The sequence below is a fragment of the Melopsittacus undulatus genome, chromosome 10 (genome assembly GCF_012275295.1).
Source record: "Melopsittacus undulatus isolate bMelUnd1 chromosome 10, bMelUnd1.mat.Z, whole genome shotgun sequence".
Lineage (NCBI taxonomy): Eukaryota > Metazoa > Chordata > Aves > Psittaciformes > Psittaculidae > Melopsittacus > Melopsittacus undulatus.
The window spans coordinates 2,433,925-2,452,955 of record NC_047536.1 but is presented as its reverse complement, the minus strand read 5'-3'; the positions used below and the strand labels follow the sequence as shown (position 1 = coordinate 2,452,955).

The window sequence follows — 19,031 nt, the reverse complement described above, 5'->3', positions numbered from 1 at the left end:
AAAATGTACTTAAAGCTTTAAGATAATATTAACATTTGTTTGAAGTCCAAAATTCATTAATTTCCTTTTGAATTTTGTTCATTTCATACGTATTGCAACTTCCAGTTTTAGCTTTTTCTTCAGAACCTTTTGCTGTGAACTGTTACAGTTAATAGTCCAGCAGTGTGTGGTGTTCATTGCCATGGTCCTGGTCCATTACAGCACTTCAAACAGCTACCTGTTGGCTACTTCAGACATCAGTGCTTTCTTGCAACTCTGAAAAGATGTCCTGCCCCAGTGCAAGACAGGACAATGCAGGTTCAAAACAGCTGTGGCCACAGCTTTGGTCAGTAGATATTCATAAGAACTTGCTGGCTGAACTTCAAATGATGTACTACAGGTCTGAGCTATCACTATAACTTTGAAATGAAAGCATTTACATTATTTTCCAGAAAGTCAAAATATGGAAACATGGCTCTTGTAGAAGAGTAAGAAAAATCTTTAACACACAAAAAAAATACTGGGTTTTTTTGGAGACAAACTTTGAACATCGTGTGGGCACTGTGTGCTTGGAAACAGCAGTGCTTAGGCATATGATGTGCTCTGATGGTAGCTTGGCCTGAGGTGAGAGGCATCTGCAATTTGGATCTCGATGTTGGCTATTTTCCTGATTTCAGAGCGTATAACTTGAGCTTTTATTGAAATTAGTTAAGCATTATTTCAGGCATTGAAACGTGTAATTGTCTTTATACACAGATGAGCGGGTGTTTGATGCTCATACAGTTTATATGCTTGGAAATGGTTTCTATTTCTTAGGATAGTTTGAGAAAAAAGTGAAAACTGCCTTGCCCCTTTCTGTTACCCTATTAACATGGCAAACTGTTGATTTGCCCCCATATTCTTTGATTGCTGGGCTTGAAGTTTCATGACTGAAGAAGTAGTTGTGGATTAACTCAGGAAAGAAATCCATGGTCAGCTTGGCAAAACTTGCTCCATATCTATCAACAGTAGGCTGGACAATGTCTGTGTCCTTGCACATTGGAGAAATACTTCATATGCAGCTGTAGTTGATGCGAGTGGCATGAACATACTTACAGAGTAGAAGTTTCAATCTTTGCCTTCTACTGCTGTTAAATACCTTGCATGAGCTACATCTTGTGCATGCAATCTGGTGAGAAAACAGAAAGAACAGGTAAAAGAAGTAAGGGTATGCCTTGATCAGATGATGGTCTGAGTGCCCTGAACTACCTGCCGCTTTATTTCTGCTGGACCACCTTGGTTTAGCCTGTTGCAGTGATAAAGTAGTTCAAGGATGAATCCCTCCTGCTTTCTCTTGTCCTGAAGTCAAGTGAACAAGAAGGATATTTCTTCATGTGTTTATTTTTATGGGACTGTTGTTGGAATATATTCTTAATGATGTAGCAGCTGTCACTTGCTTACCATTTGGGGACTATTTGGTTAATAAAGTAGTTGTGACAAACTACTTACAATGATTCTTTGGAGATGTGTAGATATATAGTGGTTCTATCTTGTAATTGGGTATACACATTTGGGAAAATGGCACTTCCAGGTAACTGTGTTTATGTACTATGGACTCCTGGAGGGCACTAATATCCTCAGATTTCATAGTTCCTATGTCTGTCTGTAGCACATAATTATATAGTTACATATTACTCAGCCACTGCTGGTCGGCCCCAGTTTTCTTGTTATTGCTGATGCAAGAGTGAAGCTTTTATTTCTTTTGTACACATTAAGAAAATAAATTGGCCCCTCTTTTGTGAAGGAAGCCATTAGCAGCTCTGTCAATAGCTCTGCACAGGAGGAATCCAAACACAGGAAAAGTGCAAGGCAGGCAAAGGGCAGCTAGCAAGAAAGCAGGATGCATGCTTCAGTGAGTTGGTTTTGGTTTGCATTAGTACATCTGACCAGGGCTACAAAACAAAAAGGTTTGTTTTAACAACATGAAAATAAACGAGCTTGATTTCATCAAAAACATTTTCATAGTAGGTCACTGACCCAGAAGAACTCATGGAAAAACAAATTTGGGTCTCATTTATGTAGACAAGAGGTTCTGTAACCACAGGATTCTTCAGCTTCTGGAAGCGATGATTACAAAGCAGATGGAATAATGACACTTCCACTACAATGTAACCATAACTCAGTTGGAAGAGCTGATCAGCATTGAATATTCCTTCAGAGTTCTAAACATTATTCTTTTCTGTGGCTTGCTTGTTTGATTTTAGCAGCTTTTTATACTTGGTGAAGATTTATGGGAGTTATTTGCTTAAGCAAAACACTTAAAGGATTTAGCAGCCATTTCTCCAGGATCTGTAGGAAATAATTCAAGGTCTGTGTAGCTGTTGGGTAAGAACTGCTGCATCACTGGTCTGGAATAATTTGGTTGAACTTTGTTTAGCTTAAATAACTTTATCAAAAGGGTTTTGTTTCTCTGAGCTTCCTCATATTAGGAGGATTATACTTCTTGCCATCTTAGAAAACACCATGTTATTGGCTGAATTTCATGGTGTCAAGCACAGCAATCCTTAAATCATCCTGTTCCTTTGTGAAATGATGATGAATTTAGAGTGCTTTGCTTAACGTATTTTTATTCTTGTGGGATGTATGAATATCCAGGTCTTGAAGGGTTTCTGTCAGACCAGTACAGTATTGATCTTGTTTTTCTTATGGCACAACTCCATTTTAACTTTGTCCATTGAACACACCAGAAGCTGCAGCCTTTCATATAGAACAACAAACTAATCCATTTTGGTTTATAGTTCACCTTATGTTAGAATCGTGTTCCCAGTTGCTTGGAGATGATCTTTTCTCTAGATCTTTGTCTTGAGGTGTTATGGTGAGGATCACAGGACGACAGGAGGATTCTAGGGTTCATGATGATGTTATGTATGTACGTTGTAATTCTTGTCATGGATAATTCTGAGTGGGATAGGTGTAATGAACATGAGAAATGGAAACTGCTAGGTTTGAAGCACTTGATAACTTGCTGGGAAAGTGGAATTGGATCAAAAGCCGTATCAACAAAACCAAGTGTGCTCAAGTTTTAGGTAAGAGCTTCATTAATGACAGTGGATTTTTTGTTGCTGGTTACTCCTTGTGGCTTCCTAATGAGCAAGTGTCCTTTGAATGAGTTGCGATAGGTAATTCTCACCAGCTTGTGATGAAGCAGTCACAAGAGCTGTGTTTTGTTCTCAGGCTTAAGTCAAGTGTATAAGCTGCTCTTAGCTTCACTTCATTATTCCCTTATATTCACTCTGCTGGTTTTGGAGGATGGTCCCTCTGTGAAACATCGAGTTTGATTTCGGGCAGGAGATGATTCTGCTAGTCTTCCTTTTTGACAGTGCTGCTTGGCACATGGCCCTGGGGAGGCAGGAGTGACATGCCACAGGAGCATTCTTTACTATATATGGAGACTGCGGTGAGCCGGGCTGGTATCAGGTCATTACAGCGGATCAAACAGGGACAGTCTATTGCTTCTGGTAGACATTGAAGTAACAGTCCTACTTGTGAGTTTTCTGCCTGATTATTCAGTTATTTCTGACGTCTGGAAATGGTTGGGTTAATACCAACTTTTAAGACTTATCAGCTGGAGCAGCATAGCTTGGAGATACACATGCCAAAACTCACACTGCTTTCTTCACACCGTTTCAGCCCTGACCTGGAGAGTTCACTGTCTGGTGTCAGCAAATGGTCTAACTATGGTTTACGGTTACTGCCTTTACAAAAATTGATGAGGTACTAAAAATGGTGGACACTGAGGGATGCTGCAATAGTTTATATTCCTTCAATAAATTCCTGTTATATTCATGTAGTCTGTTGAGGAATAATGAGAAAGTAACTATGTTTTTTCTGTGTTAGGGTTTTGAAGATGTAAGAAGTTGAAGATTCTGTGTAAATCCTTTTATTATTATTATTATTTGAAACAATAGAACTTACTAAAAACACTCAAACTGAGAAACAGCTGCAGAGAGCATCTCTGAAGGTTTACTGATCAACTTTGGTGGATTTATTTATATGATAGTTAAGAGAAATTGTGAAGTTTTTCATGAAAGGCTGATAAAAGCAGCTATAACTTCCCATCCTGCATGAGTGCAACTGGTTTTATAAATACGCTACTGAGTTAAGAGGTTGCCCATGTACTTTTGCCTGCTGCTTCTGGATTTACAGGGTTTTCTTGCTGTTGATGTTGTTAATAAGCACTCTCTGGTACTTAAGATTCTCTATTCCCTTTGTCACTGAAGTTGGTACTAACGTTTCTCTCCATTTCTGTATGACTCAGGTTGTTGGTCTCAATTTATTTAATGCATATGCAAATGTTATTACACCTTTTTTGTTTCTTCATGTTGGCTTTGGTTGAAGTTTAAACCTGTTCCTCATACTTAGTTTATGTTACTAATTTGTTCCTAGCCAGGGGACATCTCCGATGAACTGGCTCGATGTTCCATCTTAATGTCATATTTTATGTTAAGGGATCCTGAAGAAAACAAACCGAAGGATTTTCATATTGAAACTGAAGTGTTGTAGAGCTACCAGTTTGTATGCTGCTGTTCTGTGCAGAGGCATGTAAGCTGGCTTCTGGTAGAGGGGAGCTAATTATTTCAGCCTAATGAAAAGTCACTAATAAGGGTTATTACTTCTGACAGCTTTGAGAATGGGAACCAGGACCACCCAGTCTGCTGGGTTTGTAATAGGGGTCTCAAAGTTGTAACTCTTATGATCAGTTTTCCTTCAGAAAACACTCCCTTAGTGACATACAGCAGGATCTCTGGCAGTTTTGGGGAAAGCTTCTGTACTAACATGTCACCTAAATAAAGAAGTTCATTTATTCCCCACCATAATCCTGTAATATGGTTGTGCTGGGCTTCCTCGTAGCAACCTCTGAAATTCCATTATGTATCGTCCGGTTTTATTTCCTGGTGTAGTAATATAAAGAGGTGCTGACAGAAAGGAATGAACAAGGTTGACTTTTTTTTAATGGGTGCTGTATCTTGGCTGTTTTCCCTTATGAAAAGGAAGTGATATAAAGCAAAAGAATAAGTTACATTAATGACCACAACATATTTCTTGATGCTAATAGGATTCTCTGGTGAAACCATTGACTGAAATGGACTGGGCTCCTGCTTTACTGCTTCCCAAGTCAGTGCTATTTAAAGGAGAAAACTTAGTAACTCTACAGAGATCAGTAACTCCTGACTTTCTGTCTGAGTCTCCTGTTATGCATTAATTCATTTTTATTGTTTCTTGGTTATGCCCAAGCTTGTGATAGAATCACTTCTCCCTTAAAGTAGTTTTCAGAAACAACTTCAACTGCATCATGTTCCCCGAGGCTGTTCTCCAAGGACAATGCCACAGAGCTCTTAATAACAAAGGAGAACAAGCTAGCTTGTTTATTGCCCCAAATAAGACCCAGATGTTTGGAGTGTGAAATTAAACAAATGACTAAATTGGGGAGTGAACCCAAGATTACTTGGATAACTTCTGGATATTAATGGCTGGAGTACCAGGGCTGCTCCCTTACTGCCACCCATTTAAACAGAAATCAGAATCACTGTCATTTTGATTTTCTGTTGGAGAATGAGCTGTATAATGGGTAGCAACGCAAATATAGATCTTAAATCAAACTTGAAAGCTGTTGAACTTGTGTGGAAAGGAACAGAGTGCTACTTATTTCATGACAAATATGCAGTACTGTGGTTTGGTAGTAAAGCTGTTGCTGCTCAGTAGAAAAGCAGACACAGAATTTGGAGGCCAGTGAGTATCACCCACATTCATGGGGTTAAATCTAGATAATTGTTATAACCAAAGAGCCAATAATAAAACTGACAGTTTCTGTCATAGCCAGTGTATCAACTTAAATTATCAGGTGAAATGTCAAAGAAAAAGAAAAGTCATTTCACTGTAACACAAACTGTGTCCTACAGTTGAAATGGTAAAACCCTGGAAGATGCTGGCTGACTTCTTGCTATGTTACACTTGTGCTTCCATATGCATCTTGTTATTTTCCATCTATACTGATTAGACCTTTGATATAGATTAGTTTTATCTTGTGTTTGCTCTTGTGAGTGGAACTCCGTAAGACAACAGTATCCAAATGGGATGAGACCCTTCCAATAGTGTAAACATGAGGGATGCAGCTGAAGTCAGTACCCCAAAGAAAGTTTTCACCCCAAGGGAAGCAGACTCTCTGGCTTGAAAGCAACTTAAGCATTTTCCTATTAAAAAAAATGTTTTTTCCTCCTCCGGAAGCTAAGAAAAGGAATAAACCAAAAATTAAATAAAGGTAAAAATATCCCTTGTAAAGTGTAGGTCTTCTCCTCCATTTATTTCATGGAAAGGTCTACCTGTAGGCTGATAGCATTATGTTTCAAAGATCCAGTGGTTGTTTTGTACTTGGTTTTTTAATAGTCAGGGGAATCTCAATAGTTAAGTTTCTCTCCTATCCCACCTTCAGACAGAGGAAGAATATTATTAGCCTGGTTGGAGCCAGGAAGGTAGGAATTTCACAGCTAATAACTTCTTCATTGTTTTTCTAAGGGCCCTTGATAGTCTGTGATTGACATTGAGGTTGTTTCCCTCTATCCCTTTTCCTTCAGGACATAGAACCCCCAAACTGGCAGTAGAATGAGGGAGAAAGGGGGGAAACTGGCACTTGTTATGTATATATATGAGCAAAATATTCTCAGGAGGTGAGAGTGTTTGTCCTGTGTTGAAGCAGTGTGTTTGGTGCTATATGTGGCTGTTCTAAGGAAAACAATAATAGACTGGAGGACAATGTTGCATGTATATGTGTGACTTTGAAAGGTCACAAATTCTATAAATCTGTGTTTTAGGCCATCAGAATCAGAAAGCAAGAAAACACAGTTTGTAACATGATGCAGCTGTGTGGTATAGGTATTTATGTATTTAATAAGAAATTAAAATAAGCATCAAATATAATTAAGAGAAGAGCAGTTTGCTTGGGGGTAGTGAGGGTGTCAGAGTTGGGACACAAGGGCTTTGGCTGAAATAAAATGAGAAGAAAGTAATTTTCATAGAGATGTATACATAGATATACAGGTATGCATACATATGCCTATACACACATCTACCTGTTTTTAGTTGTCACTGTAATGAGGAATCTTTTTCTTTGCTCCTTGGTGTTCAATGACCACTGATGGTCATTTTAAGCTTTCTTTTGGGAGCATGCTAAATTTTTGCAGCAGGCAGGCTTCATAGTCTAAAGAAGCTTTGCAGAAATGCTTTGAATAGAGGCTTAAAATCTCAATTTGTATTGTTTAATATGAATTTATGTTTAATGTGAATTTAGTACTGAGTTGAAAGTATTTTGTGATGAACTCAACAGGGGAAAAGAAACAGATGTGCCAAAAGCTAGAAGATAACGCCATGTGAGCTCAGACCCAAAATATGAGTAGGCCAGTACTATGTCTGCAGTTGAAACTCATTAAAGAAGAACAAACGAAGAAAAAACAAATATATAAATGATATTGTGGCAGAGATCACTTGAATCATTAACTGGGCCTTTTTAATTAATATCACTTAATGTTCTTCATTGTTTGTCTTCTTTACCCACACAAACTAGTATCCAATGGCAAGCAATCAGTTGGTACACAATTGAACTGTATGTTGTGTGGGAAAATTAATTCCATTTGTTTTTTGAAGCTACCACCACCATTTGATATATCCAAGCTTTCTGATTTGATAGTTCCAAGCTTTCTCTTGTATTGCAAAAGATGAGAACAACTGTTTCTTATCACCTTCCCTTGCTTCCTAATCATACAGACCTTTAGCATATTCTCCCTCAACTGTTTTCCTTGTGGGAAGTCTACTAAGCTGTTCCAATATGAAGTTGCTCCTTAACTCTGATCACCATTGTCATCTTTCTCTGAACATTATGATTAAGATCATTTTGAGGTGTAGCCTAGTATTTCTTCTCTTTTAATGTCTATTTATCTTTATATTCTCCTTAAAAACAATGTCATGCAGTACCCATATTAGTCAACAAATTAGTCTATATTAGTCAACAAGTTACTTGAGCTATATATCTTGCAAAATAATGCTGACATGTCTAGCTGTCTGCAGTGTTGAAGGAAGGAGTTACTCTCATTAAAAACTCATGGGTACGTCTTGTAAGTCTGAAGCTCTGTTACATAAAGCTATCATTCATAACTATTATGGTGGGTAGAGATATTTTGCATATATACGTCTAGTGTTATGAATATTTATATATAATAATGTTCAACATTCTATGGAAGTGCTCCTACTCTGCATTTCTGTGTAAGGTGATTAGAAGGATTGAACCTCTTATATGCTTGGTTCTATATGAGAGATAGTAGGAGGATGAAGCCATATTCTATCCTAGCATAATTAAACTAGATGAGTTTGTACCCTAGGCTGAAATTCTCAATTTACTAAGCAATCTTAGTTATTAAAAGTGTGTCAGTGATATATAATAATTTCAGAAGAAACAGTAGTTCACTGCTGTAGTGAATCCCTGCATACAGAAATATAGGTTTTTAGCCTTTACCATTTCCAGTTTCCTAAACATCTTCCAATAGAAGCATAGGTGCATACACATTTGAGCCTAGCGAGTGGATGCTGTGCTAGTGTGGTGGTCTTACATGGAAGCCTTGGAGGTGACACATGGACTCTTGGAACACCATTGCTTACATCTTCAGATCTCTTGGTGCTTGGTCAGGTTTTATGGGTCACAGGGACTTGAGAAGACTAACGAGCAGAACGTATAAAGTTCTATTTCTCATGCATAGTTGTGGTTAAAATAAGCTGGCAGATGGAGGGAGTTGCAGTGTTGTGGGAATTGTTGACCTTACAGTCAGCATCTGTCTAATCAGACTTAATAAGCTTGACTCAAGGCAGGTATTGCCAGAGTTGATATGACTCCTGGAGAGCCTCTCTGCACAGTTCTTCAGCTTCCAGGAGGTTTTATTAGTCTGGATTCCATGCTGTGCAGGTCCAGAGCTGCTTGGGATCCAGCACTGGAACTCATCTGTTCTGTGGCATTAAATGATTATGCATCATTCTGCCCAGCGCTCTGAATTCCCGGAATACTTTGCAGGTCTTATTAGCTGTAAAACATCCAGTTCAAAACACTGCAGACACTGAACAGCTGCTTTCACATCCAGCAGTCCCAGGTCAAATAACCTGGACCAGATCTTGTCTGGCTCAGTGCCCCAGATTCCTTCCTCTGGGTGTAGCTCAGTGCTAGGGTGGTGGTGTTTTGGTGCTGTGTGTGCACACGTGTGCATGCACACATGCTGATTGCATGGTGGGTGTGTGTTTAACATGGGAGAAGAGGACAGGCAGTTTTAAGGTGTAGTGTGCTGTAAGTCCTGGGTGGATGGTGTATGAGCCTTTCAAAACCATCCTTGTGTAGACTTCATGTAGTGTTTGAAAGAAAATCAGTACTCAAGTGATGTCAGAATGAGATCTTAAAATGCTTAGGGCAATTAAAAGGGCAACTGGGAACTTGGTCCTTTATGCATGACAGGTAGGGCAGTGTTAGCACATGCAAATAATAGGTAATAATGATTTAAAATATTGATCTTCTGGATTAATTTGATAGTAAGGGGAAAAAAAATGATGTTAGCTTTTTATTTACTCTCTAAGAAGTTTGTCACTGTGAAATGGTGACTTCTCAGGTTGCAAACTTCCTAACCTTGAAGATATATTTTTTGTTACTATGTACATTTTCTTGTCTGCTTGTTGGTGGAACTTCCTATTCTAGAAACTTCACCTGATTTTGCTTATTTCAGTGACTTAGAGCAATAAGCATAAACTCAGCATTTGTGCAATCCTTGTGAATAGAGATGAGAATACTCCTGGATGTTGCTTTGAGATAAGTCAGATGGTTTTGGATTGACAGTGCATATTTACATGTACACTGTGAGAGAGGAGATAACAATCAGAAGTAATCATTAGATAACTATGTGGAATAGATGCATTTCACTGGCAGTCTTCCTTATGACCAATGAAGAAGTTGAACAAATTTAGTGTTTCTCAGGAAATAGTGGGAGTCTTGCTGAAAGAGGACAGAATTGAGGGGTGTGAAGCCCTGTTTTATCGTAATTGTTTTTGTTGTATTTCATCCTGTTATCCCTTTCTAGAATACAAACATGCTTAGCTGAAAACCTAAATTTGATGAGGATTCAGTAGCGCTGTACTATCAAATTTAAGCTAAACAAGATTATTTAGGTATAAAAGCGTGAAATTCCACATGGGCAAGGGAATCCAGTTTAAAATCTTCCTGTATAGTTTTCTAAATATGAACCAGTGCTTAGTGTGTCCTGTGTTCTTGCTTAGTGTTTCCTTTACTGGTTTCCTCGAGTATCTCAGAAACTGTGAAATAAGTGGTTTTTGGATCTGCTTAAGTTCGCGTGCAGCACGTGCCATGTGTAATGTGTAGGCTCTGTAAGCAAGTTTGCAAAGCATCCTTTGATCTGTTCTAGGTGTCAGAAAGAGAAGTTTATTCCCTTTTTTTCCATCACCCCTTTGTCTTCCAGGACATGTTCATATGGTGACCATATGAAAACTCTGCCATATGAAAACCCCACAACATTAGTTTGATCTGAGGAAGGTCTTTCAATTCCAAAAATTCTTGAATTGTGATAGTGAAATTACTCAATGTGGAAGAAAACTGGAAAGCAGACATGGGATGCTAAGTATCAGCAGGTTTCTAAAGGTCCCTGATGTCTTCCGTGATCAAAACTGTACCAAAAATCTGTTACAGAAGTTAACTTTTAAGGTAGATTGGGCACAAAGAAGGCATAAATACAGGCTTAGGTATGAATGTATGAGAGAGGTTGGCTTCTTGTTTACAACAGTGGAATTCTAAGGAATTAGTTAGTCAACTTCATTAAGTAAATAACATTCATTAGGTCTGTGAAAGCAGCGACTTTTTGCTATTAGACAACAGAAAAAGGCTTGTGGAAAAAGATTGTTTCTAAGAAGCAGAAGTGCTTTTAGATTGTGCAGGGCTGCCATGCATTCTATGAAGGAGAGAAAGCGTATGCTTCTTATAGCTTCTAGGCTGGAATAACTTGTAACAATTGATAAAATTCACAAGTTGTGGTCATCAGTATAAAACTTTTTGCAGTGAATGAACAAAATGGGCTAAGGTATAAACATTAAACCCTATATGTTCGCTGATATGTTGCTGGAAGAATCTTTGAGATTCTATTCTAAATCACCATACCATTGTTCTGTTACCTGTGTGTTCCTGTGTTCTACAGCAGTGCCCATATTTGCAAGGTGGAGAGTTTAATAAAAGCCTTTAAACTAAAAACTCTTCTTGTGTGTATCCTGTAGCTAATGTGAAAATAAACTCAGTTGATCAAATGACTTCATTTACCGAACCTAGATCTTTAGGAGGAGACAGCAGCTCCAGATAGTTCCTTTGTAACTGTCCTTCAGAGCAGTGAAAGCTGTCGATCGGGGCCATATGATTCACAGTTAGTAGGCATCTAGAGGAAAATGAAATAAGTGATTTGTGTACTCATCCCTGTTATAACATTCCAACTTTGTGGTCACTGTCACTTGACTCCCTACCTCAAGAACGTAGGCAGGTGGTCTACAGATGGCATGAGCCATTTGGCTCGTGTGGGAATAATGTACACAACACGTTCTGTGATGAGCTCTTACCATGAGGTTTACTATAATGGAAGCTTCATGTGTTTATGCATAGTAGAATAAGCTTCTTAAACTGGAAGATAATCTAATTATTTTTTATTCTTATTGTAACTGTTTTAGGCGTCTGAACAAGAATAAATTGCAAGTTCTTCCAGAGCTGCTTTTTCAGAACACACAGAAGTTAACTAGATTGTAAGTACAACCTGATTTATGTTCCTATTGTATGTTCCTTATTATACAGATCTGCACGTTTGTATTTTGTGGTGAGAGGTTTAATCTTTGTGATATTAGAACTGCTAAATAGTAAAGGCTCTTGAAATGATGTGTTATGTTTGCATGTGTGTAGTTGTAATTCAGTAGAGCATAAATATCAGAGGGATGAGAAACCACAAATTTTTCTGTTCCTTGTATATTCACCATGATAACTTCAAGGTGAATTATTTTTAGCTCTCTATGTAGAGGTATAGAGACCATGGAATGCGTCAACTTCTCATATCCAGTATAGTCTAGATGTCCACAAAGAGAGGTTGAAGTCTTATTTAGAAATTCACATGTTGACATAATACAGGCTGTTACAACTTTAATACCTCTATATGCAACCAAACCATTTGGGCAGTCCCGTAAATTTGTCTTCCTGTGGAAATACAGAACATATGGTGATGGTGAAGGTTAGCTTTGCAATCAGCTATTTTTAAAAAGGCTCTTTGTAGATGTTTTAAAAGCAGACAACTTGAACACTATCATGGGTGACGTTGATACAGTTTTGGAGAGTTTCTGTAATGAGCTTTGTTGTTGTCCAAGCTTGCTCATGACAAACTGGACAAGTGAGCAACACTTTTGGAGATAAAAATATATAAATACTTACAAACTATAACTGTCTTGTAGTCTTGAAATCTGCTTGAAAAACTTACAGACTTTATCTTGCAAGCTTGGTCATAGCTCTTGAATGCACTAGAAAACATTTGCTTCATGGTTTTGCTAGGGCTGAGGAGTTTGGTTGTGTTTCATCATGTTTTGTGCATGTTTTTGACGTTATGTACCTTGAAACTCCTCTTGAGTATAAAGCATGAGCTGGTACTTGCAGATGCCCTTATCTAGACTCAGAAAGATGACAGTTGTATTTATTTAATAGAAGAGTGGTTTCATGTAGCTGGGTTGTGTAAGGAAATGGTGATGCTTTAAGAAAAAGAAAGATTATAGAGTTTACTTGTATCCATTTATGCAAATTCCACTTTAACATGTTGAAACTTTCTCTGAATGGTGGTGTTGAACATGTCTATCATTAGGCTGGTAGTAACTTTGTTGTAATTTGTGGGTTTGAGGGAATGTCGTGTCTTTGATAACCTGTGTACGTCTGTTGTGAGGAACCTTGCACAAAGAAACCACGTGAAAGTAATTGAGGCTTTTCAATAGCAGAGTATGTACTTTTTAGTAGATCATGTAATCATGATATATTATAGTCCTTAAAAGCAAGGGTAATAATTTTGCATTTAGAATACAAAGATTATAATAAAATTACATAAATTAGAATGATTAATATGAATGCTGTAATCTGTAATGCTTCCCAATGGATGCTGTCGCAACATTTGTCTTCATTCTCTGACATTCATTCAAAGCCTTGCTTACTGTGGAGTAGTGCTTTAGATAGATCACTTGAGCACTGTTTGTAAGTAAAAACTTGCTTTTTCTTTTGAAGACACAAGTGTTATATAAATATAGGGTATATTTTAAGTAAATAAATCTTGGCTAAAATTGAACTGTTATGGTTCTAAATGCGGTTTGGTTGTATGGTTTTCAGTGATGGGATAAGAATGGGAAATTTTGCTACCTACTCGAACTAGTAAAAATACATAGAATTTTTTTTTTAGACATTGAGGAAAAATAGAACTATGTGTTTAAGTTGGTTACTTTCTATTTTTTGTATTACTGTCTTGCTCCTTCTCCTTGTAGATTGGAGGGTTGTTCTTTCTCACTTCTGTTATGAGTTGTCTTCAGTCTAGCAGTGTGTAGCTCTACTTTGTCCACCTCTGGCTTTTTGGGCAAAGCACTTTGACAGAGAGACATGGTGCTTGCATTCCTGTCCTGCAGCTGCTCTGACCTTGACTCTCAAGAAGAAAGCATAGCTGAGAAAGTTATGACAGGGAATAAAAGTGAGGCAGAAGTTGATCAGAGGGACTGATACACGTGTGATGTATATTCTGTGGAATTTGTGAGGAGTTAATTAAAATGAGCATCAAATTGTGTAGATAATACTGATCTCCATTTTAATTTTCCATAGTATAGATGTATCATTTCTGCTGTCATATTTTCTAACTGTTGAGTCTGGTCTACCAAGCTATTAGTCAATTATTCTCTTTCTTTAAATTGTTATAATCCTGATAAGTAAGTCCCAAACAGAGCATTTTAACTGTGTAAGCTTGCTACAGCTCAAATGATGCAAAACTTTAAGGACTAAATACTGCCATGCATTATGCCCAGAATGTACATTATGGTTTTACTCATGGAAATGAAGAGCTCATAGTCTTGTCCACCCTGCAAATAAAAGTGATTTCAGCAGTCATTCTTCCAGTGGCTCCCTTCAGCAGTGAACCAGAACAGTCTACAGCTTTGGATATGAAGGTCCAAACTCGTAACAGATGTAACAGATTTTGTAACAGATGTAACGTTAAACACAAGGATGACACGTTAATTTCAGTAATTTGGCAATAGTGTGAAAGTTGGGCATGTTCATTAGTGTTTGGGTTTGTTGGAGGTGGAGTGACTGACCTGCTTAAACATGCTGTCTGCTGGAGGCTTTCAAGGAAGACCTGTTGATGTTTAAGGCATAGTTACAGGTTGCAAAATAAAGGTGTAGATTTTCTCAGTGTTCTGTCAGTGGGGCTGAAATCTGCCTGTGAGTTTACTGGAATGAACACTAATTTGTGTGTAGTTCAGGATCAGCAGAATCTCTTCAGTCCTGTTGCTGTTGGAAATCGAAGTGAAGAACAGTGAGTTTTCCTGTTGATGATGTGCTTGAAATGCTAGAGAACAATCCTGTTCAATGATGTTGGGTTCTTGTTTCATGTCTGTGGAGTGTGGGACAGCTCTGCTCTGAGCCTGATGTTATCCTGGTTGGTTACCAGGAAGTGTTTCTGTCGGGGCACTGTGCATGTTCCTGCAGTGCAGTCTTTCTGATAACTAGAACATATTTCATTAAGAATGCTTCTCAGATTATAACTGTTTCCTCAGTTAATCACTTAAGCACCAGGTACCTTTCCCTTTCTCATCCAAGCCTTTCTCAAAATGCTGAACTACAGGATATCCTTGCATCTTTTACAGTGCTGCTTAGACTTCTTTGTCACATCTGGTTGATATTAGAAGCAGATATATATAAATAGGGGAATAAACCTTAGATGGAATGTGAAACGTCTCACAAAATGAGTTTCTCATGAGGTTTTGAGCCTTTTCTTCTAGAAAAAGTGGCTTTGAGACTCATGGATTTTGTTTGCTTTAGTTTAGGTAAGAGTTTTAAGTTGAAGTTGGATGGTGAATGAACGCTCGATTCTCTAGTGGAATTGTTTGCTATTGCTCTATTGCCTTAATTTTCAAGGTTTTAAAGCTTCTTAAATGTTTTATCTGGGATAAATAATTAAGTATCTGATAATTCAAACTGCAGGCACTTTAATGAGAACTGAATCGAGGAAAAGGCACTTTTAATAAACTGAGGAATGGAAACAAGAAAGATATTTTGGGGGGGGGAGATGGGGGAATAGTTTCAGGTATTTTTTACTACTATCTAGCCATAAAGAAAAAGGTAATATAAATCTTAAACTAAGTGATTTAATGCCCACAGAAAGTATAGTAAACCAACCCATGTAAATTAGCAGCCATAAACCCAGAGTTTGATTCCAAGGTAATTATTTCCTGGTATCCAAAACAAGTTGTGAAGTGTATCAGCAACGTTTGTAGACACAGCTTTGTGCATGCTGGGGTCCTTGAGTTTCCTTCATGTACACAGCTGGTATGTAAAATGATCAGAGCATGGCTGCTTTTCACGGAAGGCCATGTATGCTAGGGGGTCTATGAAATATCTTTGAAAACAAGAGGGAAACAGTCCCCTTGCCACCAACGTGTAAAAATATATTAGTTCTGTTGTTGAAACTTTCATATCTAAAGCCGCTAAGTAGTCAAGGCAAAGTTCCTTTGTGTGGCTGAAAAAAACCCCAATCCTCTTAAAAGTGCTCTAAACTGAAGTCTTGCAGTGAGAATTGATACCTCCTCTGAATTTATGGCCATGGAACATTTGTTGGGTCTATTCACTTTTAATGAACTGTCTTAGTTGTCACTTGATAAAACAAACCAGGCTCTGGAAAAAGATACTGAAACCTGATGCCAAAAGTATCAGATGAGTGGAAGCATCCATTAAATTCTCTTTTAGATTAGCTCGCTGTTTAAGGTAGTAACAGAATCTGTGCTTCTCCACTGGCAGTAGGGGGATATCTATTCCACATGGAACTCCATGGGCTGCAGGTGGGCATCTGTTCCACATGGACCTCCATGGGCTGCAGGTGGGCATCTGCTCCACATGGACCTCCATAGGCTGCAGGGCACAGCTGCCTCACCATGGTCTGCACCATGGGCTCCAGAGGAACCTCTGCTCTGGCACCTGGAGCACCTCCTGCCTCCTCCTGCCCTGACCTGTGTGTCTGCAGAGCTGTTCCTCTCACGTGTTCTCACTCCTCTCTGGCTGTAATTGCTCCTTCCCCCTTAAACTTGTTATCCCAGAGGCACTACCACTGTCACTGATGGCTCAGCCTTAGCCAGCAGCAGGTCCAACTTGGTGCTGGTGGCATTGGCTGTGTCGGACATGGGGAAGATTCTATCAGCTGCTTACAAAAGCCACCCCTACCCCTGTAGCACACTAACATCCCTCTCAAACACTTGCCATGCTAGCTCAGTCCAGGTTGGAATGTACCTCTGGAAGTCATCTTGTTCAGCCAACACCTCTTCAAGCAGGGTCACCTAGAGCAGACTGGTGCCGTTGTCCTGATGGCATTCCAGTATCTTCAAGAACAATGGTTCCACATCCTCCCTGGTCAGTCTGTGCCCTCACAGTAAAAATCGCTTCTTTATGTTCAGGCAGAAACAGGAAGCTGTTCTGTTGCATACATGTACAATATGTTGTGCCAATTAGCTCGTGTGTGGTTAAGCAAACGATTTGAGATGGATAAAACCATTTTGCAGTAGATAGATCATGAACAAAGCTTGGATCCTGTTATTTGGTTTCTTAGCTGGAGGTCATGCAACTTCAGTCATGAAAATGTAAGATTTTTGTAAGTCTTATAGTTTGCTGTTGATGTATGTGTCTCTTAGTTGTGCACTAATGCTTCCCAGGGTGACTAGCAGTAATTATGTTTTGTGTTTTAAAGTGCTACTCAGACATAAATTAGGTAATACTTCACTGCAGAAAATTGGCAAGGGAAGTGTATCACTTTTCCTTTAGGTTAATGCTTGTCAGGAATTATCTGGCATCTGCCTCCACATAGAACGGCTGCTTTTGGAAGGATGAAAAAGGATAATATGTGGAACTTCGTTAACTTGTGCTGATCCACTGTCATTTTCAATGAAATTAAATAGTCTTCTATCTGATTAGATTTAATTTATTTTTAAAATGTTTTCTTCCTGAAACAAGAAAAATATGTGGCTCTCATCTTGTTTATAATGTATTTAAAATACTGATATCGATCTCGTCTGCTTTTTGTAACTACAGCTATGCATTGTATTAGATCATCTAAGTTTTTGAGTTTACTATGCAATAAATGCCCATTCATAGCTAACAACATCTGTATGTTCTGTAAAACAGTCAAATAAGTCAATATGAGTGTGATACCTGGAGGAGCACCAATAAAAACTGAATATCTTTCTGACCTTTTTTGTTCTTAATTTTTAAGGCTAGATTAGAAACAAGAAAGTGTGCCTGTACAAACATACACAAAACACACCAAATGCTGCTGTAGGCTCTTCAGGCAAAGTTTTACTGCTTTTGCTGGCTTTAGTACCTTCATCACTTAGTTTTTCTTCTCAAGCTGGGTGTTAAAGCCACATTAAAACTGCCTAGAAATAACGTTTATCCTGTAATTCATATGCTTTGAAGGTATTGGTGAGAGCTGTGTGCTATTATGTGGATGCACATGCTTAAAGCAATTTTAATGATAGGTTTTCAGTGTCTAATAAATTTATGTAGTCTGGTTAATTGTTTATTGTATTGGCTTTTAGTTTTATTTTTACACACTGCTATTTGATGTCTCTTTTCTCAAGCTGTCTCCTTAAGATTTTAATGTTTGTGCAGTTTGTACATTTGACTTTGTATAAGTAGTTTTGTTAGGTAATTCCTTGTAGGAATAGCTGGAACTATTTAGTTACTGCTTTACTTATGAAGCTGACCTTGTTAAACATATGTATGAAGGTGTACTTAACTTCTAGATTCCCTGTGCCATATTATGTCATTCTGTTGCGCTGTGCCTGTAGACCGACATTGGCCTGGGGAAGTTGTCTCCTGGCTTGCATTTGAGAAGTGCACTGTGGTTTAGCTATAAAAGCACTCAAAGGAAAGCAAGCATTGGTAAAATCCAAGATGATTGTTGTAGCTGGGAGGTTGTTTCACATGTGTATGATTTGCCATGATTTTGCTGCTGAAAGCCTCAGTAGAACTGTCATTTGTAAGCTCTCCAGCCTGATCCTTAGCAAGCTCCAAGTATCAGATCATGACTCCTGATCAAATGCTCTTTTATCTCGTGGATGTCATCAGAAGCTGAGTTTGGAAAAGCAACTACTTCATAAATTTCCTTAGTACCCTCTGTATTTTTCTGTTCTCTTTCTAGGAAGGAAGCTCTCAGATTGCTGACTTGGAGCTCCATTATCATTTCACATTAAAGGCATTCAATTGTTTCAGGAGTCTGAGTTATGGTGTTGCCATGACAAAGTAGCATGGGCTTGTAACAGTGTGCTTTTGTGGTTTTATCCACATCCAATAATTGTAGTTTTACTGTGTATAGATCACAGCAGGTCTTTCTAGAAGACAGTAAATAATTACAGTAAGTGTTTGCTGGTCTCTAGGGTGCACTTTGGGCTTCTGAAAGATGTGCATTAGGTCAGAGGCTTGTGCTGCAGATAGCTGGATGACATTTATACCGTTCATCAAGCTGAAGTCATTTTATATCTTCTTTTTGGCTCTGGTTGTAAATAATGTATGTAGCATTTTTTAATACAAATATACCAGTTCTATTTGGAGAGTCAGGATTTTTCCTGTCTAAATTGGTTCAGAGGATGCATTTCACAAGAAGATGAATATAAGATTTTATGTTTTTTATCATTGTAAGAGTAGAAAACAAATGAGTACATGTCAGGAAGCC

General features: G+C 38.3%; 1 protein-coding gene across 2 annotated transcripts in view; it reads left to right on the top strand.

Moving 5' to 3' along the window:
* Window positions 1–19,031, top strand: part of SLIT3 (slit guidance ligand 3) — a 499,607-nt gene that overhangs the window by 37,687 nt on the left and 442,889 nt on the right. For both annotated transcript variants that reach the window (XM_034066703.1, XM_034066702.1), the window contains exon 5: window positions 11,761–11,832. In XM_034066703.1, coding sequence (XP_033922594.1) covers window positions 11,761–11,832 — 72 coding nt within the window. The remainder of the gene's footprint in view (window positions 1–11,760; window positions 11,833–19,031) is intronic.